The 26186-nt window shown below is 56.7% G+C and overlaps 1 protein-coding gene across 2 annotated transcripts in view; it reads left to right on the forward strand.

The window, feature by feature from the left end:
• The window catches only part of Ajap1 (adherens junctions associated protein 1), a 100102-nt gene extending 94134 nt beyond the window's left edge, over positions 1–5968 (forward strand). For both annotated transcript variants that reach the window (XM_078025081.1, XM_078025082.1), the window contains exons 5-6: positions 142–272; positions 4865–5968. In XM_078025081.1, the coding sequence (XP_077881207.1) occupies positions 142–214 (73 nt within the window). In that variant the 3' untranslated portion in view covers positions 215–272; positions 4865–5968. The remainder of the gene's footprint in view (positions 1–141; positions 273–4864) is intronic.
• Positions 5969–26186: the final 20218 nt, after the last annotated feature.

Genomic DNA, 26186 nt, shown 5'->3' on the forward strand with positions numbered 1-26186 from the left:
GTGAGGGCAGAACTCTCCCTGCCCCGAGAGGGGGCGTCCCTTCCCGAGCCAGCCAGAGGCCCCTTACCAGTGGCTTCTCGGGATCCTCCTGGGGACACGGAGTCTGTGAAGGACATTCACACCCACCCTCTGTCTCCGCAGGTCCTCCTCTGCTGACCGGCATCTCATCCCTGTGGCCTTTGTGTCTGAGAAGTGGTTTGAAATCTCCTGCTGACTGGCGGAAGGCTTTTTTACCTCCTGGGGGCAGGGCGGACGCCACGTGTCTGCTTCAGGTTTGTTCCTCTCTCGGCTCTTGGCGCGTTCTCCCCTCACCCCTACCGCCGCCCGCCCTCTCCCTGTCGGTACTTTGGGATAATTGGGGGTCCCTTTCCCGTGAGTGCAAACCCACCTGCTGTCAGGTTCCCTGAAGGCAATCCACAGGGGGGTCTCTAAGTGCTTTGTGGCTAGGTCCTGGGTCCCCAGGAGCAGCCCAGACAGGGGCAGGCTCCAGGAGCAAGGTGGCTTGTGTCTCTCCAGCCGTCCTAAGAGGGCCACCCAAGCAGGCCTGTGTGGCAGGGAAACCAGCTCTGCCGGTTCTCGTTTTCCCCAACAGGAAGGGATGAGGGCCACCGCGGCGTGGGCAGGCCTGGCACCCCCGGCACAGGACTTCACCTGGGAGAGGGTGGGAGGCGGAATTGAAACACAATTCTGAAATATAAAAATAAGAGATAAGAAAGAGCATGATAAAGAAGGAAAGTGAAGAGTTGAGGCGTCTACTAATTTAAAGCCAGGGACTAGCACCAACCAGGGTGAGTCTTCCACGCTCTGCTGGGTAGGGACATTTCGTTGGCTTTCAGCGATATCAACGTGGATGCTGACGTTAAATTGCTTTCTTCTGTCTGGATCTCTGAGCCCCGCGGGGCTGCCGGGGAGAGAGTTCCCACAAGCACAGGCCACAGGCGTGCACCCAGCCAGGGGGTTTGCTTTGTTCTGCTGTGTTCTCTGCGATGCCAGGCTTGCTGGGCATCCTCACCCGCCCTCTGCACACGCTCCTCCAGACCAGGCCTCAGTGCCTTCCAAGAGGAGGAGCCTGTTCCCAGGAGCCGCTGCCCGGCATTTGACAGCCATCTCTGTGCTTGTCCCTCACCTTTCCCATGAGACAGCCAGTGAGAAAGGCGGTGGCCAGGGTGAGGCCAAGAGCCCCCAGGCCCCCAGGCTTCGGCTCTCACCACTGGGCTGGGGCCGAGGGGCGGGCTGCAGGCAGAGCAGGAATGGAGCGGTGCGTCCGAATCCAGTGCTCATGAAGCCCAAATCGAGTCTCCAGGCTCGCTCCCTGTCCTGAAGCCAGACTGCTCTGCCCACAGGCCAGCAGAGTGGTCAGGTCAGACTGAAACCAGCCTCCTGCGCAGGGCGGGCGGCCGCCCAGCCCCACGTCAGGCAGCAGCGCGGGATGCGCGTCCTCTGAAGCGGTGGGCCTTTGTCGGCTCAACGTGCCTCCCCTCCCTCGTTGGGGCTGCAGGCGGCCCCCTCTGGTGACCCGACCAAGCTAGCCACAGGGCGCTGCTCATTGGCAGTGGAGGCCCTGGCACCCTGGTGAGGAATCAGCAGGTGCCAGGGCCAGGTGGGCACCAGCGTCCCTCGCAGCTTGAAGGTGGCTTGGATGGACATGCTGGGCCTGCAGGTGGCAGGCCTCGCTCTGCTGCCCTCTGCCCCCAGACTGCAGGCCACACTCCTCTGCTCCAGGGGGCCTTCTCAGGGCGAGGCTCCCTGATCTGTGTGCTCCGACGGCAGCCCACTCCTGGGCACAAGGACTCCCTCGCTCCTCCCAGAAGTCCCACTCTCAGGGGGGAAACGGAGGCAGAGGGAGGCTCAGTGCCTTGGCCAGGGTCAGTCAGGTTGTCAGTGCAGGGACAGGACCACCCTGGCTGCCTGTTCCAGGGGTGCTCCCTGCCCACCCGTCCAAAGGCCCTGCTTCCCGAGCCCCCTGCAGGATGACCAAGCCCTCCCACTGGCAGGGGCCTCTGGCCAAATCAGGGACTGGGCTCCACAGGTCCAGCCCTGCAGGCGGAGGCCAGCTCCTGAGCATCCAGAGGCCTGACCTGGGGCACTTCCTGTGTCCAGGAGCAAGCAGCCACGGCACACCACTTTTACAAAAACACAGAATTGAGGGGCTGGAGCGGACTTGTACTTACTCCTCTATTCTAGAAAGCCCTCCACAGGGATCGGCTGTCTCCCCAACCTGGCTGTCCCCTCCCAGCACCACAACAGCACTGGTGAGCTCTCTTGGCACACAGGGCATGAGGTGGGGTGCCCCAGACAGGCCCCTGGGCACCCGCTTCCCCACTCTGCCCAGGAGCTGTTTCAGGACCACCCCCACGGACACAAAGGATGTCCCTGTACCAGCATCTTGAGCCCCTCCCTGTGGGTCTTGGAGGGGCATCATTGAGTTGAGACTGAGCTCAGCCACCACGTCAGCCACCACAAAGGCCTCGTTTGCTCCTGGTGACTCTCTGTGGACGTGGACAGGGAGGGCTGTGCAGGCATCTTGTTAGTCCTGGATGAATGCCTAAAGGTCCTATCTCTGCATGGCGACAGATCCCATCTCTATTGGGTGACGAACCATTCATCTCTCGCTGGGATGAATGTGTTGAGATTCTAAAAACCCACGAGTACCTGGGCATGAGCATGGAGCAGAGAACAGCCAGAGAGGCCTCTCAGATTTGCTGGGCTGCTTACTGTCCCTTAAACAAATAGCCATTAATACTAGAGCATTAAATTAGGTTTTAAGAGCCGGCGGAGGTATTCACCTCTTGCGTAGCCATTAAGACGCTCTGAATGCATCTCTAGTGGAGAGGTGGCTGTTTGCAATTCTCCATACCAGTCCTCACCTTCTCACGCCCACCCGCGCGCGCACACACGGGACCCAGCTGTGCCCTCCAGGCGGGTTGTCTGCAGCACCGAGGCTCGTGGGCAGACGTGGCCCACTTCCCTGGGCTTAGCCCCTGGTGGGTTCCAGATGATTCTTGCCTCATACCTCTTCTGCAGTGGGGCAGATAGTTCTGGACACAGAGGAATGTGCCTGGCCTTCCTTGTTCCACGGAAGGGACCTTAGACCCACACCTGTCACTGGCCCGTGGGCTCTATCCTGCCATTTTTCCTAGACCAGGTAAACTTGACAACACCTCATTAGAGTTCCTCCATCTCTTCCCATTTGCCAAAGCCACTTCATCTTAAATGTAGCCTCAAAAGCCATAAGGGCTCTTGAATCTGGAGCAAGTGAGAAATAAATCACTGTTTTATTATTTTCAAAAACACATTGAAGGCGTTGCAAATAAATAAGTAAGAAATGCACCTGAGCCTTCCCACATTATTATTTTTTTTTTTATTTTTAAAAAATGCGTTGATAGAGTATCTAGCTTTTGTAATTCCAAGGAACACTTTCTTTTAAAGCAACAGCCGGGGCCTTCTGGACACTGTGCTCTCTGGAATCCAGCACCAAGAACACCCTGGGGGGTGGGGGGAAACCGACTAGTGGCTCCTGGGCCCCGAGGGGACCTGGCTGCAGGCAGCTTGTTCTCTCTTTTACAAAAGCAGATGCTAAGCATCAAACCCAGGAGCCCCGGGGACATTCACAGCCCAAGTCTCCTTCCAGGCAGCAGAGGGCAGGAGTCACCCCACATCTTGCTCCCGGGGATGGTGACGCCCCAGCTTCTCTGCCTTCGCCTAACTTTTTCCAGCCTGGGGGTCCAGGGCCACCTCCTGCAGCTTTTCCACCAACCTGGGCTCCGCCTCCTTCTCCAGGCTTAGTGCCCCTGAGGCTTCTGTACTGAGACTTTGGAACAGAAAAATCAAAGCACTCCCCCCGGCCAAAGTTGAAGCAGCAGGATTGGCCAGGAACGGAGGGCATGCCTGCAGGTGCCCTGGCAGCCTGGGCTCCCCCCTCCTTGGCCTGATGCTAGTACCTGCCCCCGCTTGCAGGGGACCCCCCACACCTGCAAGGAGCCAACACTGGTCTTCAAATGGCCACGACAGATGCAGGGTCGAAGCCACCTCTCTCTCCTCTCTAAATTGACCTGGAGACACTGCGGAGGAGAGAGATGCTGTCCAGCGGCTGTCACCAATGTCCATCTCCCCGGGCCCTCCCCAGCCTGGGGTACCCGGTCTGCTGACCTTTTATGAACATGACGATTCCAGGTCCCTCACATGAGTTGGAATCATGCATATAGACTTTTTAACTTTCAAGAACCGTTCAGATGAAGGAAGGCCTGCCAGGGGCATCTCTCTGTGTTTAATCACTTCATTTGTTTGAAACCCCTCCCTCTCCCAAATCTTGGAAATACGAAGGAGAGGGTAGGGGACCCCAGCAGAGCAAAGCCTCCAAGAGACTGCTGGACTGAAGGGGACACCAGACCTCGGCAGGGGGACAGTCCACAGGGCTGAGTGGCCTCTGCACTGTAGGCCGCATGGAGCTGCCCTTGTGTGGCTGGGAGGTAGCAGGCTGGGTGAGGGCCATCATTAACCTCGGCTCCCTGGTCAGAGCTGGACAGGAAGTGGCCGCAGGGTGGGTGCACCCAGGCCCACTAACAGCACGCCTGGGTGCAGTGACCGTGGGTCAGTGGAGGAGGTGGGCCCAGCCCCTGTTAGGAAGCAGGCCTACGTGGACGGCAGCAGCTGACACAAGCGTCGGGCACGTGTCGCGGCCCCGGGGCTCCCAGCCTTTGCTCCCATTCCTGGTGGCTGACTTCAAGAGAATCTTGGTGTTCTGTGGCCACCGGGTGACTGTGGACGGACCAGAGCCCCTGGGCTGGGTGTGTGGCGGGGTCCCCTGGGCCTCCTGTGCCTGGGCCTGCTGCCATTTAACCTCTTCTGTGTTCTTCCCACCCAGGATTCCGTTGGTGAACCTGTAAAAACAAAACAAACAAAAACACAAAACCTAAAACTAAACTCTCCGAGGGGGAGGTCCCGCACCTCCCACTTCTGTTTGCCGGTGGGAAAAGCCGCAGCAGGATGCTCTAGGCCAAATCTATTTTTGTAAAAATTGCTCACGCCTATGGGTGACTGCCTTCTTCCAGAGTTTTCTTTGGAGAACAGAAAGAAGAAATGCAAGAAGGGGGACCGGAGACAGAGGGAGGCCAAGAGGAAAGGACAGGAGGCCACCAAAGCCTGGGATTTGTACCACGATTCTGAACCTGTGCCAATAATACCATTATGTGCCATGTACTGACCGAGAGCCTCGGCCCAGAGCCGGAGCCGAGCAGATCACGTGTCGAAATCTTACAGAAAACAGGGGTGGGGTTCTCTTCCGATAGAGTCACTATTTCTGGTTAATATACATATATAAATATATAAATACCAACAGACACACACACGCACACGCACACGCACACACAAACACACACACACTTTTTTTGTACTGTAGCAATTTTTGAAGACCTCCAATGTTCCTTTTTAAAAAGATTTGTGTTATAGGTTACAAAATCCAATTTATTTAACATGCTTAGTACGAACAAAATAAACTGGTATTTTCTACTCTGGCAACCTCACACGCATAGCGCGTACACGCACACACACACCCCTGCACACACACTCACACACGCATATATACGCCTATATTGGAAATACAGTTCCACAGGTGAGCCTAGTCTTCATTCTTCCTGGTGACCTGGTGTTTCGTGCATCTTGGGGGACAGCCTCGGCCCAGGCGACGAGGCCCTGAGTGACATAGATACTTGCTGAGTGCCACCAACGTGCGATTTGTCATCCGGGGCCAGAATGAAGAACACCACGGTTTTCTATACATATGTACACACCTGTGCACCCATGTTCCCCTCTGCACTCAGTTGTTGGAAGATGCGACCTAACGGCTGCGCGCACATTGGCGTGGCTGGCTGCCGAGAAGGGGCCTGGCCCCAGGCTGGGTGGGCGGTGGGTTCCTGGACATCTGTGTTATACAGCATAGACTGAATTAAAGAAATTTTCCAGTTCCAAACAGCAGAAGCGTACATCCTTCCAGGTGTGCGCGCGCACGTCGGGGCCACACGCAAGTGCTCGGGCCCCCGTCTGGGGATGAGAAGCCGCGTGGAGAGAGGGTGCCCAGCACGTTCTGAGTGGTCCCCCGCGCCTGGGTGGGCAGGCGCTGCCGCTTTTACTTGGGCCCAGGGTGACCGTGAAGGTCAGTGGGAACCAGGGCAAGCCGCCGCCGCAGCCAGTGTTGCGTTTCCTGGTGAAGAACCCCGCCAGGCCCCTTCCCAGGGACACGGGACCAAGCTGGGGCCCGGTGACAGAATGCCCCCCACCTAGAAATACGGCTCCCTGGGCCCCACGTGCTGCTCGTCGGCACCTGGTGAGGGACCTGGAGATCCGTCTCCTGGCCCCACATCCTGCCTTAAAGGCAGAAGCCCAGATCAGGTTTGGGGGTCACTCTCCAAAGGATGAGTTTCCTGTGTGGCCAGCGTGACCTCCATCTCACTAGTAGAGTGTGTGGCCAGACTGAGGGACCTGTGACCAGACTGAGGGACCGTGTGACAAGACGGAGGGACCTTTAACTGAGGTTAAAGGCCAGGGAGATGGCAGTGCTGTGCCCCTCCCCGTCCCCAGCTAGCAGGGGACTCAGTCTCCCTCTGAGACACCCTGAAGCGTGTGGATAGGGAAGCCGTCCCGGGAGGGAAAGGGCTCCCGCACCACGTCCTCCAGGAGGCTGCACCCACGCATGGCTCAGAACCAGGGAAGCGGTTCTTTTGGTTTTTGGTCTTTGTATTGTCCTTTTCCTTGAAGATTTGGCACTTGCCAAGACATGAGCAGCATCTGCCCCTGGCCCTTGGCTGTCCTGGGTTCTGAGACTCGCCTGCATGGCATCTGTGTAGTGCCACCTGTACCCTCGAGCCCCTCTCTCCCTGCAGGTGGGCGCCGGGCCTCCCTTGCTCTAGGCGAACACAGCTCTGTGTGAGCACACGACAAGGGCTGGCGGCTGGCCAGAGGCGGCCGAGCTGGACTTGGGTGTTCTGAGTACTGGGGAGCCCAGGCAGGAGGCTGACCCTCCCCACACCCTGCAGCAGCCTCTTGGCGTAGGCTCAGGGCAGGGCTGCGAGTTCCCCCCCAGGGATGAGCCCAGAGAAGCAAAGGTGGCCCGGTGCACACCAGTCTAGAGAGTCCATGCTGCTCCAGCAACACTCCCTGGCCACCGTGACCGGTGCAGGAGGGAGGGAATGCAGAGATGTCCACTGTTAGGTGCTTGCCACACCCCTTGGGGGTGGCACAGGAAAGGGCTCAGCCCACTGCAGTGAGGGATGCCCAGCTGCAGCTCAGGGTGCGCTGCGTCAGGCCGGATGCAGGCTCAGCAGTCGTCCACCAGTGGACACCCCAAGCCCCAGGCCTTGCCTTTTCTGTGGCTTCTTTCCCCCTAAGAAGTATCCAAGACCTCACCACGGTTGGGTGAGGTCCCAAGATTTTTGTCTCTTCCCCTGTGTACCTTTGGCTTCCCTGTCACAAGTCCCCGAGGCAGCGTGCTGGTCACTGTCCACTGGCCACCTGTTGACCCTTTAAGTTTTTGAAACAGTCGGTTTAGCTCTTGAGAGACATCTGCTCTTTCCTGCAGGCTTGGTCATTTACGTGCCTGATGTCACTTTTATCTGGCTGGGATATGAGTGTGATGGCTTTTGTCTCTGAGCTTAGAGTGTGAAAGCGTCCTAAGCCTTCCTCACTGGGTCTGGCTCCAGCAAAGTCCAAGAGAAGGCCGAGTCGCGTGCCTGCCCACACCCTTCCATCTCAGCCCTCTGGGGCTCCGTGTGGACTTGTGGAGAGCCGGGTAGGGGCTGTCAGGGTTCCCGCTCAGGGTCGGCCTGGCACAGAAAGGACGCACCCTGGGATTCCTGCTCTGGCCCTCCCCAGGCTTGGGTCTGAGCAGATTCCTCCTGCGGCCTTCAGTGCCCAGGCGCCTCTGTCCTTCCTGAAGCATTTCACACTCAAACTGAGACGCATCAGAACCTTCCACCTCTGAATCGCACCATCAGGAAGTCAGCCCTCGCCACTGTGCTTTGGCCGTCTTGCGTTCTTCTTTCTTCTCTCCTCACAGCCCGGTTCTGACATCAGGCAGAACCTTCCTTACGGGTTTGGATATTCAGGCATGTTGTGCCTAGATGTCCGATCAGTCGGCAGGGTCATAAGATGAGCACATCACTGTGGCCTGTCTCTGCTTTGACTCTCTTGCCCACAGAGAGAGATTCCATCCTTCCACTTCTTCCAGATGGTCCAGAATCTTCCAAAGCTGAGCGGACTTCACTGTCTTGGAAGACAAAGTAGGAAACAGCCCTGAGTCTGGGATGCCCAGTCGCCTCAGTCAGGCTGCATCTTCCCAGTGGTTCATTCCAAAATGGCGGCAGGACCTGCCTTTCCCTTCTCCCTCGGTCGCCATCATCCCCCTCTTTCATCGGGGAGATCTCAGCATCGTGGAGCCTGGTGCTCCACTGGTCATTCTCCTCCCATTTTCCGCAAACACATCCCTCCAGTCATGATGGGAAAAGCGCCCAGACTCCTGACTCCTGGAGCCGTTCTTGCTTAGTTGGTGAGTTCTTTAACAAGACGCCGCTCACACGAGCAGATGGAAGGGAGGCGGCTCTTCCAGACTCACCATAATTGGCCCATTGTGCGTCCATCCGCTTATTCACAAGAACTCCTTGTTCGCCACGGTGGCCATATGGCTGGGAGCAAGAGGAGCAGAGTCCTGCCCTTGGAGGTGCATTCTACCATGGGAGGAGCAGATACTTAGCAAAGAAGCACCCAAAATAGTTTTGAGAGAGAGAAAAGAGGCCGAGGGACAGCAGAGCAGCCGGAGGGGAGCGGGTGTCTGTGCGTCCTCCTGCCACCCGTCCCCTGGGGAATCATCACTGGCTCACTGAAGGACAGCCTGGGGTTGGAGGGGCAAGAAGAGAGCCCATGCTTACCTCTTGGATAAGAATACAGTGCACCCCGAGGGCAGGACGTCCATCACCACCACGGCTCTGCCTGGCTTTGCACCAAGGCCCTCGCTCCTTGCAGCCAGGCAGCCAGGTGGTCCTCAGGGGAAACAGGCAGACCCTGAGGCTGTCCAGGTGATGAGCTTGCCCCGCCTGAGTGCTGTCTGCCCTGGACCCTCCTCATGCTCATTCCACCTGCCAAGTCAGGTCAGCGGGTCTCAAGGAGGACCGGGTTTTGGGCCAACAGAGCCAGCCAGAGGCAGCCATCTTTTCTGGCACCGGAAAGCAGCTGCCTTTTCAAAAATTCCTCCCAACACAGAGCACACTCCCTTCATCCTTCTTAAACAACATCTGCTTTTAAGTAAGCAGTCATTCCAAAACAGGCCGTGATTCATGTAATTTTGGAATGGTTACTTCGGTGCAGTCTGTCAATTTGTTCTGCCCTCCTGCTTTCTGATTGTTTGTTTGTTTTCCAATGTAAACACCACAGCCCACATCAGTGAGCCCGGCTCACGTCGTCGGAGACTCTCTGCACACTCCTCCCACTGTCTCCACGTTGATGCTCTGGGGGGAAGACAGGCTCCTTCACTCTGAGCCAAGTCACTGCGTCAGTCACTCTCCGCATCATCTGGGGGGTTCCCGGGAGGACTTGAAGGACTGTCTGGCTCTTACAAGTACACCTCCAGCCCTTCCTTCCAAGACCGTGAGGCTGGTTGTGCTCGGTTTCTCCTGATTTCTGGTTTAGAGCTCGGGTCTGGGTGTAAGGAACGAGTAGAGAGGTTTAGGGGGAGCGCGGCTCTCCTCTCCGTGCCTGGCCATCAACAGCCATTTCCAGATCCCAGTCAGCCAGCACGCAGGGGCCAGGCTGCAAGTTCAGGGTGGTCACTGTGTGGCCAGGGGGTCCTGAGCCAGGAATATCTGCACAGCTCACAGAAGTCGTGACTGTCACCTTGTCAGGGGCTGGGCAGCCTCTGCCTACCCCGAGACCAGAACAGCCAGGCCAAAGAGCTGCGGTCTGTCACAGGGTGTAGACCTGGTGGCTGCAGCCCCCTGAGGAAGCTGGGTGCACCGTGGCAGCCAGCTGTGGAACCAGCTGGGAGCCTCCCTGAGCTCTTGAGAGCAATGGCGTGTGGGCACAGGGCTGGGCTTCTCTCCATGGGTTGCCCTACGCACCTGAGATAGATCCCAGTCCAGCTGTGAGCACACGGCCGCAGCCAGTTGTGAAGACAACCCAGGAGAGTGGTCAGCTCGTGTTGATGCAGCCCGTGTTGGTGCCGGGAGTGTGACGTCAATCCTCCAGCAGTTCCACTGCCCTGTCCTCCTGATAAGTCCTCTCGACTGAACCCATGCCCGAGTCCTCCTGGGCCACCCTGGTGTAAGGCACAGTGTAAGTGCGGCCAGCTTGTGCATCCGGGCCACTTGGGGTGGAGAGAGCGAGACGTGGGGCAGGGGACGCTAACGTGCAGCAGCTGTGGCGTCTCCTCTGTAGGCTGGAATCAGAAGGCACAGGGGCCACAGACACTATTCCATCAACTGGGCTCCTGTGCTGAGCCCGGGGACTGGCTGAGCCTCCCTGAGGGCTGCAGTGGCTCTTGTCAGCCAGTCTCTTGAGTCACACAGCCCAACGTCGGCTCTGGAGCAGGCGTGCATGCAAACAGCATCGGGGTGTAGGACATTCTCCTTTATAAGTAAATGAGTTTTGTCTCTGGTGGTTTTCTCTTACATGGAATGTCCTGGAGATAGCATTCCCATGTAGAACTGAACTCCCAAGACAACCCCCTGGGAGCTCTGTCCCGATGCAGGTGAAACCCAGGCGGTCCTGGCTCCTTAGCTTTTGCCAGATTTTTGAAATTCTGCAATAAAATTCTGTAGTGGCGATGCTTATAGCTTTGAGTTGGCAAATGTCAGATAATGGGAAAATTATCGCTTCCGGAGACTCAGGGATAGCTTTAGCCACGAAAGAAGCAAGAACACTCTGCAGTCCTGAGTTCTGTTTTGGTATCATTATGTCCCGGGAAGACTTACAGCCACTAGAAATCTAGAATAGGTGGCATTTTGAGACATCTGTGTGTAATTGGCCCCAATCATCGTGTGGGGAACAGAAGGCACCAACACGTTCCACCATCCCGAGGCCACAGTCCCACTCCTGGTGGAATCCTCCCAACCGTCTCCATTCTTCATCCTAAACCAACAGGGGCAACCTCAAACCCACTGTGGCTCGCCATCCCAACCTCCAACCCTTGGAGGATGATTTGGGGGTGGAAGGAGAAGGGGTGACGTCCTGGTCTTTGGAAGGTCACATGTGACACAGTGGCAAGCCAAGAGCATCGCTTGACAGGGTTTCTAGATCCTGGCAGCCACCACGTCCAGAAGGAACCCATTTCCTCTGTCCCCACAGTCTCTGCTGGGTGGGATTCCCCTGCGTCATTTCTCTTGGGTGCGTGTGGATGCCTGATATCAGGTTCTGGGGCCACCTACGACGTATGGTGACAAAGCAACAGGAGTGCTTTATCTTGGGTGTGCAAGTCCACATGGCCCTAGAAAGTTCTGGGAGTGGGCTCCCTGTGGTGCTCCTGGATGTGGTGTCACATCCGCCTGCAAGCACAACCCTCCCATCAGGAGCCTGGAAGACAAGAGGGCTGCTGGGTTGGACACACCGGCCTGCAGGACAGGTCAGCATTTGGCCCGCCCTCCTTGGGCTGGGCTCCCAGGACCTGCAGACGTGTTTTCTGGGATTTGTGGTGTCACCATTGGGTGACCTCCGTGAAGCCAGGGAGTGAGAGGCTCTGGAGAAGTTCTACCCAGTGTTGAGGACTTTGAGCCTTAAAGTTGAACTTCCAACCCGGGTGACACATAGGTTCAGTGTCACATGTCCCAGTGGTGACACATAGGTTCAGTGTCACATGTCCCAGTGGTCAGAGTGAAGCAGAGGACTCAGTCTGTGGCACATGGAAGAGGGGCGTGAAAGGGAAAGGTGGAGATTTAACACATTTTGATAGAAAATACTATGTTTTGGTGAAAATCATCAGTTTGGAGCATCTGAAAGTTGTTTTCTTAAAAAACTAGAGAGTTTTGCTTTTTGATTTTCCTCATTTTTCCGGTGGTCCCCTTAGGACCGTTTATTCCTCTAACTTTCCTCAACAAACAAGATGGCGGGTCTTGGGTCCAGGGCAGGGTTACCCTCCAGTTGAAAAGGAGCTTTAGTGGCCTCATTGATCATGTTTCTTTGACTTACCGTCAGTCCATGGGTGGATGAAGATGAAGAGGTCTGTAACACGTCACTCCATCCCTGTGCCACTCACTGCTGGGGAGTCTCCAAGCGAGGCCCAGAAAGGGTTAAACTGGGTGCTGGAGGAAGCTTAAGGCAGTGCATTGATAATATATTTTTAAGTCTTTTATGATTTTTTTTCCCAAAAAAGGAATACATGTTTACTGCAGAACACTTAGAAAGTGCCAATAGCCAAACAGAAGGGAACATCTGAAATCCTTTACTCATGGTTTAATTTCTGGAAACCCTTCCCTCAGTGCTGCCTGGTGGGGAGCTCCGTGCTCCCTGCTGGGTTCACACAGTGGCGCGCAGGTTGCATCTGGCCCCCCGCCTGCACTGTGTGAGGAGGAAGCCCAGGGAGCGCTCCGCGGGTCCTGGCCGGGTGAACTAGCCTCAGACTGCACCGGCCACGGGCCCTGAGGGCGTCTCTGTGAGTGGGTGGAGAGGGCAGCCAGCCAGGAGGATGCTGGGCTTTGACATCATCAAGCCGTGGACACTGGGCCCATCCCGGCGTTGGGGTGGGTGCACAGGATGGTGGAGACACCCAGACGGCGGACAGACACACCTGGGAGCAGAGGGCCACTTCCGTTTCCCACTGCCACACTCCCGGGGTGTTGGAGTCCCGCTGGAGCTCACCAGGTCTCGTCACGTGAACTCAGCCAAAGCCCGTTGTCCCCCGCCCCTCCCAGCTCACCCCTGGAGCTGGAGACGCAGCAGGGCCCAGGGTCTGCCTCCCCAGGCCTTGAGCCGGATGTGTGGACCCTCCCTCCTCCCTCCGCCCTGGACAGCAGAATCGAGCCGATTTTGATTTTAGTAAATTATTTTCTGATACAATAAACCGTTGGCCGTCTATTTATACTTTGACACGAATCACATGTTCTTTTTTGGGAGGGAAACAGAAGCTCCCTGTTTACACGTTCACCACACCTCCCCGTGGCTGTCTCTGGACACCGTCTTCGTCTCCTTCTTGGAAGGGTTCAATGATTGTGTTAATGCTGTGTTTTTCCTTTAATGCAAACCATGATCATGTCAATAAACAGGAGCAACACAGATATTCAGGTGGGGGGAGGGGGCTCGGGTGGGTGTCATTTCCTTACGGGATTGGGGGGGGGCATTTACTCCAGATTTTTAAAAGTTGTTTCTGTATTTCAAAGCTATGTATTTGGAAAACATTGTAAATGCGACACATATATCTTAACTTTCCTGTGTATATTTAGTACTCTGATATTGCTATTAAAAATAATATAAAAAAAGACAAAAGCGTCTCTGTGAGTTCAGGCTACGGCCTCAGGAGGATCTTCCTTAAATAGATTCATTTACTCACTCTTTGCCGCTGCTCTCTAATGACACGGCATCCGAGCTCCTGGCCCCGGGTCACAGTCCGCCATGTCCTCCCTGGGGCTCCACGTTTTCCGAGCCGGTGCTCTGCCAGGCAAACCACGAGGAAGCATCGCCACATGGTGTCCAGGCTGACCCCAAGGTCCCACAGGTGGTGCTGGAGACCCCCCCAGGTCAGCGAGTGCCCAGGCCTCCTGGACAGGTAGTGAGAAGCCAGGAAGCACCTGCAGCGTCCTGCCTAGGAGACACTCCATGCCAGAACGAAGGGCCGAGTCCAGGCTGGGCATCTGCACCCAGGCCAGAAGTGCCCTGGGGCCTGTGTGGTCAGAGTCAGGGACCAGGGGACACACCAGCACGTATACAGGCCAGGGTGAGCTCTGAGCACACCAGACAGGCCACCTCTGGTCGGCTGGGGTGGGAGCCTCTCTGCTCAGGTTCTCTCTAGCCCAGGGTTCCCAGGGAGCTGAGATGCTTCTCCTGCCCTGGGAACATGGGGCATCCTCAGAGATGATTCTGGTTGTCTCCACTGGGCATGAAGGGGCCAGGGATGCTGCTCGACCCCTCCTGCACAGGATGGCCTCCATCAGACTCCTCTAGTCCCAGAGGTCGGTGGTGCCAAGGCTGACACACACTGCTCGGGACTCTGGAGGGATGGCAGGCTTCTCCTGCTCTGAGGGGAGGGGGCTCCTACCCAGAAGAGGGGTGGAAGGGTGCCGCAGTCCAGCTGCAGCAAAATAACCGGGGGCGGGGCGGGGTGAAGAGCAACTTGTGTAGATTGATGCAGCAGGAGTGGGGAGTGGGAGCCGTTTATTGTAGGACAGGAGGGGTATATATACACTCCACACAGCTTATCTAATTAACATAAACTAGATACAGCAGTCAACCAATAAGGAATCTCCACACTTAATGGCTCCCTGGCGTTATTTCACAAACCACTCCCCCGGCAAAATGCCAGGCGCCATCTTGACTTGTTTACAGACCCTAACATTTCCCCCTTTTGTTTAATTTAAATAACGACCATAGTGGATTTTACAAACACCATAAATAATCTGCTACAAGCAGAAGGGGAGGATACAAAATGCCACAATACCAAGCCAATTGATGGCTCCATGCAAGAAGCCCTTGGAAAAATTATATCAGCAATGACATCGTTAGCAAAGAAACCGAGTTATAATTTGTTGTAGATTACAGTTTGTTCTCTCAGTCCAGGTAAAGCACTGTCTCAATAGATTAACTCACAGTCCAGGTAAATCACAGTCCAGGTAAGTTCTGCAGGCAGCTAGCTTGATCCAAAGTCTCGTCTGGTTCTCAGCCGAAGTCTAGTCAGGTTCTCAGAAACACTGGAAATTCTTTCACCTTTGTTTTCACAGGCACTGGGACGAAGGCAGTGACTCCACAATGCTGGCTAAAGAAAATCCTGCAGCATTCCTCTTAGAAAACAACCTTCTGAACAATTTAGTACATTATCTCGAGGTTTTTTACATTTGAAATAGGCCTTAATGGCGCTCATTACTGGCCTTGGAAATGATCAGACTTCAGGGGCGGGTGGTCTTCCGCCTGCAGCATCCTGGGCAGCCCCAGATGGCCCCTGGGAGAGTCCCCCCGGGGAGTGTCCTGGACTCGGGACTCAAACTGCCACTGGGCATGGGGAACAAGAGCCTGCGAGACTGTGCCTCCAGGTTAGGCCTAGATTTGGGCTCCTGGCAGTGGAAGAGCTGGCTGCTGCCCCTTGGAAAGTCCTTGCTGCGCCATGACCGGCTCACGCCTCTCTGATTCACACACCCTCCGGTAACGAAAAGTATTTAGTAATAGCCTTTTGCTGCAACTTTGTTCCTGATAATCCTTCTTCTTTTGAACTTTCTTTTTCTTTCTGACTAGAGTTCCTGGGCTTCTACCAACACATGCCCTAACTGCTCTTGGTTCCACTGGGGCGCCTCCTTCCCTTAGTAATTTACTTCTCACCCCTTCCATATTTTCGTCACAAAGACAATAAACATTTCAAGACAAATCAAGACACAAACATACTGTATCAATCTTCTCCATTTTCTCAAAATGGCCATTTTTCCTCTCGCCCTATCTGCCTAGGGACGAGCAGATTTGCTCCCGTCCTATCTATGAACGGGCAGCTTTTTTTTTCGTCACTTACCCCCGAGTGTCCCGTGGCTGCCTGTAACGGGCCACCATCTGCCGGAGCCCGGCTGGCTGGGCAAAATAACAGGGGGGTGGGGTGACGAGCCACTGGTGAAGGTTGATGCAGCAGGAGTGGGAGCCGTTCATTGTAGGACAGGAGGGGTCTATGTACACTCCACACAGCTTATCTAATTAACATAAACTAGATACAGCAGTCAGCCAATAAGGAATCTCCACACTTAATGGCTCCCTGACGTCATTTCACAAACCACTCCCCCTGGCAAAATGCCAGGCGCCATCTTGACTTGTTTACAGACTCTAACGGAAGGGAAGCACTTTTCTAGCCCCCAGGCCAGCTGGATGGAGGCTAGTCTACCAGGGCAGGAGGACAAGGTGGCCTTGATCCAGGGAAGCCTCCACTCGGCCCAGGTGTCCCCATGCCTGCCAAGTGCCTTTAGCAGGTGGCTGATGTGACACGTCACCAGGGCCAGACATGTCCATTGTCCCATTGGCTACACGGGATAGAAAAAGACCCAAAGAGGGCACCCAGCTTCCGAAGGCCCCGTAAGCCAGGAAGGGGCACCAAGCTGGACCAGCCCCTCGCCGAGTGCCTGGGCACCCCGAGAACCATCGCTGCTCGCTGGCTCTTCCTTCCTAGCAAAGCCACCACTGAGGCCAAGGACCAGCAGCAGGACAGTGGGAAGAAGGAGGTCAGAAGCAGAACAGACAGGGCCACACCTCAGGACCCCCAGAGCCAAGGTGTGCTGTGCTGGGCACCAAGGCCTCGCCCACTTGTCTTCAAAGGAAGCAGCCCAGACACAGCGCGGCAGCAGCCGCATTTGCAGGCAGCGGGTAGAGCACTGCCAGCACACCGGGAGGGCGTTGGCTCCCAGACAGCTCTCCGGGCCACTCCCCAAGGCCCAGGACAGATGGAGCCAGCCGGGCCAGGTACCTCGTCTGGTACCCCTCACAAGCCCCCACAACCCGCTTCCCTCCCCGCTGCCCCAGCTCCCGGGCGCCTCCGTCTTGTTATACACGCCCAGGAGCGCCGTTGTTGGTGAGGCTGTGGGCTGGCAGATGGTGAGATGACCCGGGCCCCAGGGAAACCTCCCCTGAGTCTGTGAGGGGCTAGCGCCCTGGACACGCCGCTGCATGGGTGCAGAACTGTCTTTAACAAGCAGAGAGAACAGCACCACTTGGTCATTTACTGAGTTAAACATATCGACAGTCTGGATGCCATTAAAATAAACTCAATTTGCTCAGCAGTGAGAGGGAAATTGGGTTTCTAGTATCAATTTTCTAGAGCATACGGCTTTTGCCTTTGAATTGAAGCCAAAAAAATAAACGGGGGGCCCCAATGCAGCTGAATAGATTGGGCAGAGATGGCCACGGTGGGTTTCCAAACACAAGGTACAGCCCCCGGAGGTCCACAGAGCAGGGAGAGGGCTGAGCGTGGGAGGTGCGTGTTGAGGGTCTTCACAGCGGGGCTCCCTACCTGCCCCAGGGAGGGCCAAGAAGGCAGGGACCCCACTTCCCTTCCCTCGAGGGAAAACTGAATCAACGGGCTGGGAGGGGTGCACGTTGGGTCTGCTATAAAAACCTGTGGCCCAGCCGGAGCCACCTGGGGAGGTGGCCTGCCCTTCTGCTGGTGCCCAGCATTCCTCGGTCCTTCCAGAGCCACGCTGCCTGGGCTTCACTGGCAGGGTTCATCTGGGAGCCAAGATTCTGGGTTCTAAGATGCACCAGGACACAACGGCAGGGTCCCTTATGACAGTCACCCCCTGGGGAGGACTGCACCCTTAGCCCCTCCTCCCACAGGGACACTTGGCCCTGTCTGGGGACTTTTTTCTTGTCCCAACTGTGGGAGTAAATTCCACATCTACAAGGTCAAGGTGCTGCTAGGCCTCCCACAGTGCACAGGACAGCGCACCCCAGAATCGCCCTGGCCACCAACGCCAGCACTGAGGTCCAGGAACCTGCTCCAGGCAGCTGGTCCACCTTCTCCAGAGGGAGCTGGGGATGGACTGGTCACTCACTGTCAAAGACACTGGATCTGCTGCAACTCTTGGGATGGACCGTCGAGTGACCCCGGCCAGTAGCCCTTCTGGGGAATGAGGTGTTTAAAGAGCACCTTTCCTAGGTTTGCTTTATCTTTTTAGCCTGTTTATTCATTTGCTAGGGTTGATGAAACGAAGAGTCAGAAATAAGGTGGCTGAAAGCCACACTAACGTGAGACTCACGGTTCAGGAGACTGGAAATCGGGTCAGGGAGTGGGGGACCGTGCTCCCTCTGAAGTCTTGGGCCTGTTCCTGGCCTCTCTCCCACCTTCTGGAAGTTCCTTGGCTCGTGGTAACATCACCCCAATCCGCACACGGCATTCTCCCTGGGTGCCTCTGTGTCGGAATTTCCCCTCTTTGTAAGGACACCGTCCTATGGGATTAGGGACCACCCATACCTGGTCCAGTATGACCTCATCTCAACTCGTGTCTGCAGCGACCCAGCTTCCAAAGGTGGTCATGCTCCGGAGCTGGGACTCAGGACCTCTACACAGAAGGGGGTGGGGGGGTCAGTCCTTAACGCAGGGCCAGGGGAGAGGTCACATGGTCCTGGAAGGAGCTGAGTTTTCTTTGTTCCCTCTATATTCTAAGAAAAAGTGAGGACGCTGGTGGGGGGGGGCAGAAAAGAGGTTCAAGTTTTATCCACCCCCGAAGCTGGAGGCCATCCCAGGAAGAGCTGGGGGCAGTGAGGGCCTCACCTTTGTCCCCAGGCAGCTGGGTTTCTAGGTGGAGACCCAGCTGGGCCTCGGAAGGGGAAGCAGCTTCCTTTACAGAAACCGTCCCCAGCATAGCACCCTTGTGGCTTCTGGTTGTCACATACAGGTGACGCAGCTGAGGTCGAGAGCTGGGATGAGCCCCCGCCTGGGGGAGGGGTGCTGAGCACAGGCTCCCGCAGGCAGCAGCTGCGAGGCCAGATTCGCCTCTTATTTGTTCTCTTTATTTGCCTCTGTGGTTTCTCGTTCCTGTTGCCCTTCCTCCCTGAATTCTTGAACTTCCTGTCTGGCCCCTGCACACTGCTCCTGCAGTGTGGAGAGACGCAGGGCTCTCTGTCTGCTGTCTGTTCTGCTGTCTCTAGTCCCTGCTCCACACTTGGGGAAGGAGGCCCCACAGCAGGCGAGACACAGGGCCACCTGCCAAGGGTCTGCTGGGCTTCTCCACCCAGGCTCCTCTGCCTCCTGAGGGCCCGACCTCGTCCTGCACTGGGCCTCTGTCCTGACCAGGTCCTGAGGCTCCTTGCTCTCCAAAGCTCTCGGAGTTTCCTGCCTCTTCGAACTTGCACTTGGCTGGAATGATGCAGCAGAATCTCTGGCCTCTGAGCCAAGGTTCTCTGGACTCTCCGCGTTTCTGGGTGTGAGGCAGGAGGTGCAGGGGCTGCAGGCGGGGCGAGGGGAGGCAGGCTGCCGTGTGCAACTCTAGCATCTGCCTGGCCGCTTGCTCTCCTGCCCAAAGACAGCCCCCAAGGCTGCAGGCCTGGAGCTATCCGTGGTGCTGAAAAGGGAGACTCGGTTCCCACGCTGTCCTTGGAACCCAAGAACAGATGTCTTCTGATAGTCCCACGACAGTCACCCAGCGCACAGTGACCAGGACACTTCCTCACCAACGCCAGCTCCCATGAAACTCGAGGCAAGAGGGTTTAGATGACATGGGATGGACCATGGCACAGGCTCTACCTTCCTGTGACCGCAGACCACTTGGGATCTCTAGTCCCATTAGAAGCCACTGGCTCCTCGGGACTTGTCACAGGGGTGGTGAGAGCACCAGGTGACAAGGACACTGGAGGCCTGCATTGAGCTCGTTCAGAATTCTCTTGTATCCAAGGCCGCTCAGCAGGGGACCTCTCCTCATGCTGGGTTTCTTTGGATCACGGAGGAGAAACAGTAACACTTTATCTGTAGGCCTCTGGCTGAGCTTTGTTCTTCTCTTGGAAAAGGAATCATATCCCCACCACTCCACGAACAAGGCAGCCATCTGACTCCCTCACCCAGACCCTGGCTGGGCTCAGAGACCATGCACTGTGGCTGAGTAATGGTCGTGACATGAGTGTCCCCTGGCCCAAGTCCTTATGCCCAATAACATTATGCAGAAAAATAATGAGAACCATTGAAAGATGTGGCTCAGTTTGGGATTGAATTACCACTTAAATCAAACTGACAGTGGGCAGGGGGTTGCGGAATGAAGTTAAGGAGGACACTGTATTTCAATTGGGAAGCCCTGGGTGCCTTCCAGGAGAGCAGGGCTCCTCTAAGTGGAATGAAGCCTGCGCGCCCGTTGCACCCTCTGTGATTTATCTGAGCTGAAGAGTCTTGTTCCAATGGTTCTGAATGTTATTTTCAAAGAGAAAATGAACATCTCATTCTGGAATCAATGACACAGGAAACCAACTTGGAAGGATCTGGTACTGGGGACGGGCAGGAAGCTACAAGGAGTTCTGCTGTCTCTATATTTAAACTCCACTTCAAGACGGGCTGGAGGGGTGTGTGGGGGAGGGGGGCCCTCGGTCTTGGTGGGGTGGTCAGTGTGAATTCCTATGACCACTGCCCACGAGGGGCACGGGGTGGGGCCTGTGGCCAGGGACAGAGGTGAAGGGGAAGCACCGGGCGATAGGAGAGGCACCAGCCCAACTCAGCCTTACCCTGCCCTGGTGGGTCCCAGTGCCCCCAGGCCCTCCTTGATGATGTCACCTCTCACCCACCCTCTTCCTGCCTGTCCAATCCCAGGTGCCAGAGCACCAGTCTACAAATCAGAATCCTCTGCTTGCTCTGTGAAGGAGACGGTGCTGGGTCCTGTCTACTGGGGGCTCTCCTGACAGGTTTAGTCAGGTGTGCTCCATCCAGTGCCCCCGCCCCGGGGCTGCTCCCGACGTGACAGCATCCTCACACAGTGCAGGCTGATTCCCTGCTTGCTGAGGGATGCTCACACACCAGCCGCATCTCAGCTGCCTGCACGGCTTCAGCGCAGAACTCTCTGGAAAGGTGGCCGGGAGCTTTGCTCTAGCCCAGTCCTGTGATCCTCATAACTTTCCTGGACATACACTTGATTGGCAGCTCAGCTCCTGTCTTGCAGATAGGGCCGACGGAGGGGCCAAGGACAGCTGCCGGCTCCTCTCAGCCAGGACCAGGCGCCTGTGTGGGCACGTGGCTGTTTCCTCCATGGGCCTTTTGCATCCAAACCCAGGGCTGGGTGTCCTCCGTGCCCGCCTCCTGCAGCCCCTCTCCTCATTCTCCCATGGCCCTTGTGGCCAGAGCGCCACCTGCCTGGTTATAAAGGGTCTGCCTTTGCAAGGTGAAGAAGGCAAAATGTGCCCTGGGCCACCTTCTGGAGGGGAGAAGGAATGTCCTGAAGCCCTCCAGGGAGTGCAAGCAGGTGCTCGCGTCTTCTCCACTTCACAGTTGAGGAAACCGAGGCAGAGAGCCTGAGTAACGTGCCCAAGGTCACACAGCCTGTTGGGACCAAGAAGGCTCAACTCCAGCAATGGTGTGCCTCCCCACTGTGCCTCCCCACCTGGCTGCAGGCCAGCTGCATGCTGGGTGTCAGTGGTAGCTGAGGGGACTCTGGCATAGCCCCTGGAGGAGAGCCCTTTTCAACCAACAGTCCTTGGAGAGGGTAAGTTCTGGAGAGAAGACTCACCGTTGGGAAGGGAGGGAAACTGAGTCAGGTGCTCAACAACGCAGCATCAGGAAACCTACAGGGGAGCAGCCTGGGAGGCCCGAGGCAGGAGCAAGCTGTCCCCAGGGGACTGAGGTGCTGCACTGGCTGCCTGCCTCTCCAGGACACTCGGAGCTGCGATTCCAGAGGGGGCACCCAGCTCCAGCCCTGGCCATGTGGCTCAGAGGAGGCTGGGTCCTCTGTGGCAGGGGTGAGCTGCCTCTTGAGCACCCAGGCCAGGCTTTGCTGTGGACAGGTGCTGCTCCACTTACCAAGGGACTGTGTCCTTGGAAACCCATTGCAAGTTGGAAGTCAGAAGTGCATGCACCTAGCTGACCAAACACTCAGCTCAGCCACAGCACACTGTAGTGTCAGGCTGCCCAGGGGCTGCCCCTCGCTGCCACTGCCCCATGTCATAAGAGGGGAGCATGCCACAAGCTGCTGGACGCCCAGGTGACCACTCGGAACTCCGTGTCCAGTGTGGCAGCAGGTGTGGCCCTCAGGAGCTCTTTGGGCCCAGGGCACCTCCCTCCTCCGGGGTTGACGCAGCTGGGGACAGGGCCCTGGGAGCGAGGTCTTCTTCGGTGGTGACGCAGTCCACCCCACTTGCCCCTCCACCGTGCACCACGTGGGCATGCAGCAAGCAGACCCTCAGCGGAGGCCTGAGGTGGGCGTCTGATGGCGGGCTCCAGCCTGCAGATCGGGCCTGCCAAGCTCGTGGCCTTTAGTGCTGGCAGCACAAGTGGACGAGGACACGCTCTCCTGCGTGAGCTCGCCTGGTGCACTGGCGTCCCTCCTCACCCTCCTCGTCTCCCCACGCCCAACACAAACTCCACTTCCCGGGGCTTCTGCACACACCTCAGTGGCCCTTCTGGCCCGAGGGCATGGTGAGCCCCCACCCTCTGCTTTCTGTCCTGATGACAAGCCGGGGAGCGCTGGCCATGTGTCACCTGCGCACAGGGATGATCTTTCAGTCACTTTGCCAAGGAAAGAGTGGCCTCCTGGGTAGCAGCAGGGACAGTGGACCACCAGTGACAGAGGGAGCAGAGTCCCCACAGGACCGTCCCCACCTCCCCTTGGGGCGACTCCTCCTCCGCAGTGCCATGGGGCTCATGGCCACTCCAGTATGGTCAGGCCGTCAGTATGGTCAGGTTACCCTGGGTGTCTCCTGTTGTCTCTGCAGGTGGGAAACTCGGGTGAAGCCCACCCTCAGGATGTCCTCCTTCCTGTTCTGCTGAGGCGTGCTCTGCCTGGTGACGGTGTCAGAACGCTGAACACCACGGGAAGTGCAGAGGCCGTGTGAGGCCCTGTGGTCACCCAGGGAGGCCGCCTGCCTCGCCCTGCCCCTTCCCAGACACCCGCTCACGCATCCCACCGCGGCCAGGGAGCTGGCTAGGCACAGAGCTGGAGAGCTTCTGCCCAGGGACAGCTGGTGACCTGGACTTCTGAAAATGTGAATGGCCGGGCCGGGATCATATCTCCTGCAGCCGTAGACCTTCTGTTAGATCTGATAAATCCCCGTTCTCTCTTGAGATAAGGGGGGCCCATTACTCTTGCTTTCGACACCTGGGCAAGATAACGCACAGGGGCTGGGCTGTCGCAAGACTGGAGCCTCCAGGGCCCAGGCATCTCTCACGGGGGAAGCCACCGTCTCCCCCAGAGGCACCCTCTGGGATGGGCTCTGCCCACCTTCCCGCCCTCTCTGGCCCTTGTCCCCACACGTCCCCTGCTTCAAGGTGGGGCCAAGGCATGGGTCCCTCGCCACTTGCTCCGTGACCCACACTTGAGCTGCCTGCTCAGCCTGAGCTGTCCTGCCCTAGGCACGTGCTCCCGACGCTCTCCTTCCCCTCCTCCCAGAACACGCTCACCTCCAGCTCCTCGTGGGTCCTGACGTGGGGGTTCCTCTCGCCTTGCCCTGTGTGTGGTTACCTCTGTGACAGCCCTGTCACGGTGACTGCTGCACCAGGGCTGGTGGTACCAAGGCCAGCACCTGGTGAGGAACTCCCCCCCCCCCCACGTGCCCAGCACTCGGCTTCCCGAGCTTCAGCCTGAATGGACAGAGCGAGAGGAGGTTGGTGGTCCCGTTACCCCTTGATGTAAACTGCGACTCACAGGCCACTGGTCATCTTAAGTGCATTTCCAGCTCTCCAGGAGTTGGCTGGCCTCAGCAGGGCGCTGGCAGTCAGCTGGTGGCCAGGACCCTTGGGCTAGGGACATGCCCACCAGGGGCTCCTTGGGCCTCTCCCTCAGTTCCCGTGTTGCCCTGTGAGCTTCAGCCTCCTGGTGCCCAGGGGGGTGATGGGACGTTGTAGAAGTCCCGTGCTCAGAGAGCCGGACACATGCTGGCTCATGTGGTGACAGCCTCCATCAGGACAGGAAGACCCCCTGCTGCAGACAGACTCCAGACCTGCTGAGCTGCTGGTGGGGTCGCGGCAGCACTGTCTGCACAGGTGCCCGGGCTGTGAAGAGGAAGATTCCGGCGCAGTCTCTGATCACAGCGCAGCTCCGAGCGGGACAGGCTGCCAAGGCATGGAGTGGGGCCCCGATGACTGAGGGACCCAACGCAGCCCCGCTGTCCGCTGACCAGGGATCGGCAAAGGCCAGGGAAGACCAGCCCAAGCTCCCTGAGGCTCCTCTCTGACTCTGACTTCCCGTGAGCCTCTGAGTCTGCTTGGCGTCTACTGAGAGGACCACAGACATGCAAGGCCACAGCACCTCTCGTCATCACCAGGCTGAGGCGCTGGTGACAGGGTGACAGGCTGGCGGCCCCAGGATGCGTGTGAGTAGGAACCTTGGTCAGAACTTGGTGGACCCTGACGTGCAGCCCCATGGGTGGGAAGGGGAAGTGGCAGGGGGTGGGAAGAGCGCTCAGAAGAGGAAGGTCCCTGGGGAGAGTCAGGGGGAGAGCAGTCGGTGAGCGGATGAGTGCAGCCCTCCAGTGCCCAGGGCCCAGGATGCAGGGCAGACCGGCAGCGTGAGGAGCCTGGTCATGAGAGGTGCCCTCCTGCCTCTGCGCCTGTGCCATCCGTCAGCCTCCACCTCGGTCTCCCATTTTGAAAGCTGATATTGAGTTGATGAGGACTCGTCCCCACAAAGTTCCAGTAGAAATAGGGAGACAGCAGCCGATTTTAAAAAACCTTCAAGAAAAATTGGTGTGCCTTGAAACTGGAATTGATTAAAAATAGGAGACGGGCAATTAAGTTCATGTTTAAAGATGACCAGGATTCTGAGCTTGTCAGACGCAGGGGGACTGGAAGGAAGAGCTGATGGCAGGGAAGATAGGACTGAGCCTGGGAACACGGTGACTCAGAGATAATAACAGGGCAGGAAATGTCCTCCAGGTAATTGCAGACGAGAGGCCAGACAGAGAGTGAAAGGCCGGCTGTGCTCCCCGACTCGAGAGCCATCGGCAGACAGATCCCTGCTTCCTCCATGACAGAGCAAACGGCACCCGGCTTCTGCGCCATCACAGTGAAACACGGAGCCCCAGAGAGCAGGCCACGTGGGGGACACGGTGTCTCAGAGAGAGGGAGAGACGGAGATGATTTCTCGCTCCCTGGAGAGGCTCTCCAGACTGTGGGGAGAGGGAGCCAGAGCGGAGGGAGGGAGAAAGTGGAGTTGGGACTGACGCTGGAAGTCCTGGGCCGAGGACTGGGGTGCAGAGGGCTGTGTTGACAAGGGACCCTGGAAACCTGCTTAAAGGTGCTCAGGACGCTGCAGCCAAATGCTGAGCACGATCTCGGGGAGCAAAACTCCAGGACAGTTGTTAGAGAACTTCCAGGGAGCCAGGGGCTGAGCCCTTCCTGGAGTCCCAGGGGGGCCTGGAATCCTGAGCTCGGCTCATGCGGAGTGGACACACGGTTCACTTCAGAGCTACACCTTGTTAACAGAGCTAAGTGTTCATAGATGATAGTGCACTCTAGACTTCTCCCAAGACATGTGAAAAACAGGTCTCCCAATGAGCGACCTGATCCGTGAGTAATTAGCTGCACCCAGAAGGAAGCTCAGGGTCTGTAATGGACGACAAAACACAGAGACTCAACCGTGCCATATGCAGGACGTCAACCGTGCCATATGCAGGATGTTCAGCATTGAATAAAGAATCACTAGACACAAGGAGAAGGAGCATGTGGTCAACTTCATGGAGAAGACTCATTTACTAGAAGCACACCGGGAATTACAGAGATGGTGGAACTAACAAATAAGGTTCTTGGAAAGAGGAACAATGATTGCAGTGCAGGACTCACGGGGGAATTGAGAATGATGACTGACATAGAATCCACGGAACAGCGCTAAACGGCACTTCTGGACCTGAGAAGTAGGAGAGCCTGAAATACACATTCCCTGGATCAGCTTAATGGAGTGCCCCAGAAGAAAATGGCAGGAAATTTGAAGATAGATACGAATTACCCAACTGAAACAGAAAAAGAGACTGAAAAAAAAGTACCCCCTTGGTCATGGGGGGGCGGGGATGGGGCCATGTCATGTATCTGTGATTGGATACCCCTAACGCGGATGGACGCCACCTCTGAAACTCTGTACTCAAAAAAGACTTAAAAAAAATAACCCAAAGGGGTAGGAGATATTTTGGAAGACAACAGAAGCTGAGAGAGTTTGGCCGATAAGCCACAAAGAAATGCTCAGACTTTTCTGGCTGAAAGAAAGCGATGCCAAAGGACAATGGAGACGGACACCAGAGACGGTGACGTGCAGTAAATAGGAGGGTATCTTTGCCGTCACATTTTAAAAGATGATAATGCATCATTTAGAAGGGAAAAAAAAGTCATTTTCTGGGGAGTTTCAGTAAATATGGAAGTA

The sequence above is a fragment of the Ictidomys tridecemlineatus genome, chromosome 11 (genome assembly GCF_052094955.1).
Source record: "Ictidomys tridecemlineatus isolate mIctTri1 chromosome 11, mIctTri1.hap1, whole genome shotgun sequence".
Lineage (NCBI taxonomy): Eukaryota > Metazoa > Chordata > Mammalia > Rodentia > Sciuridae > Ictidomys > Ictidomys tridecemlineatus.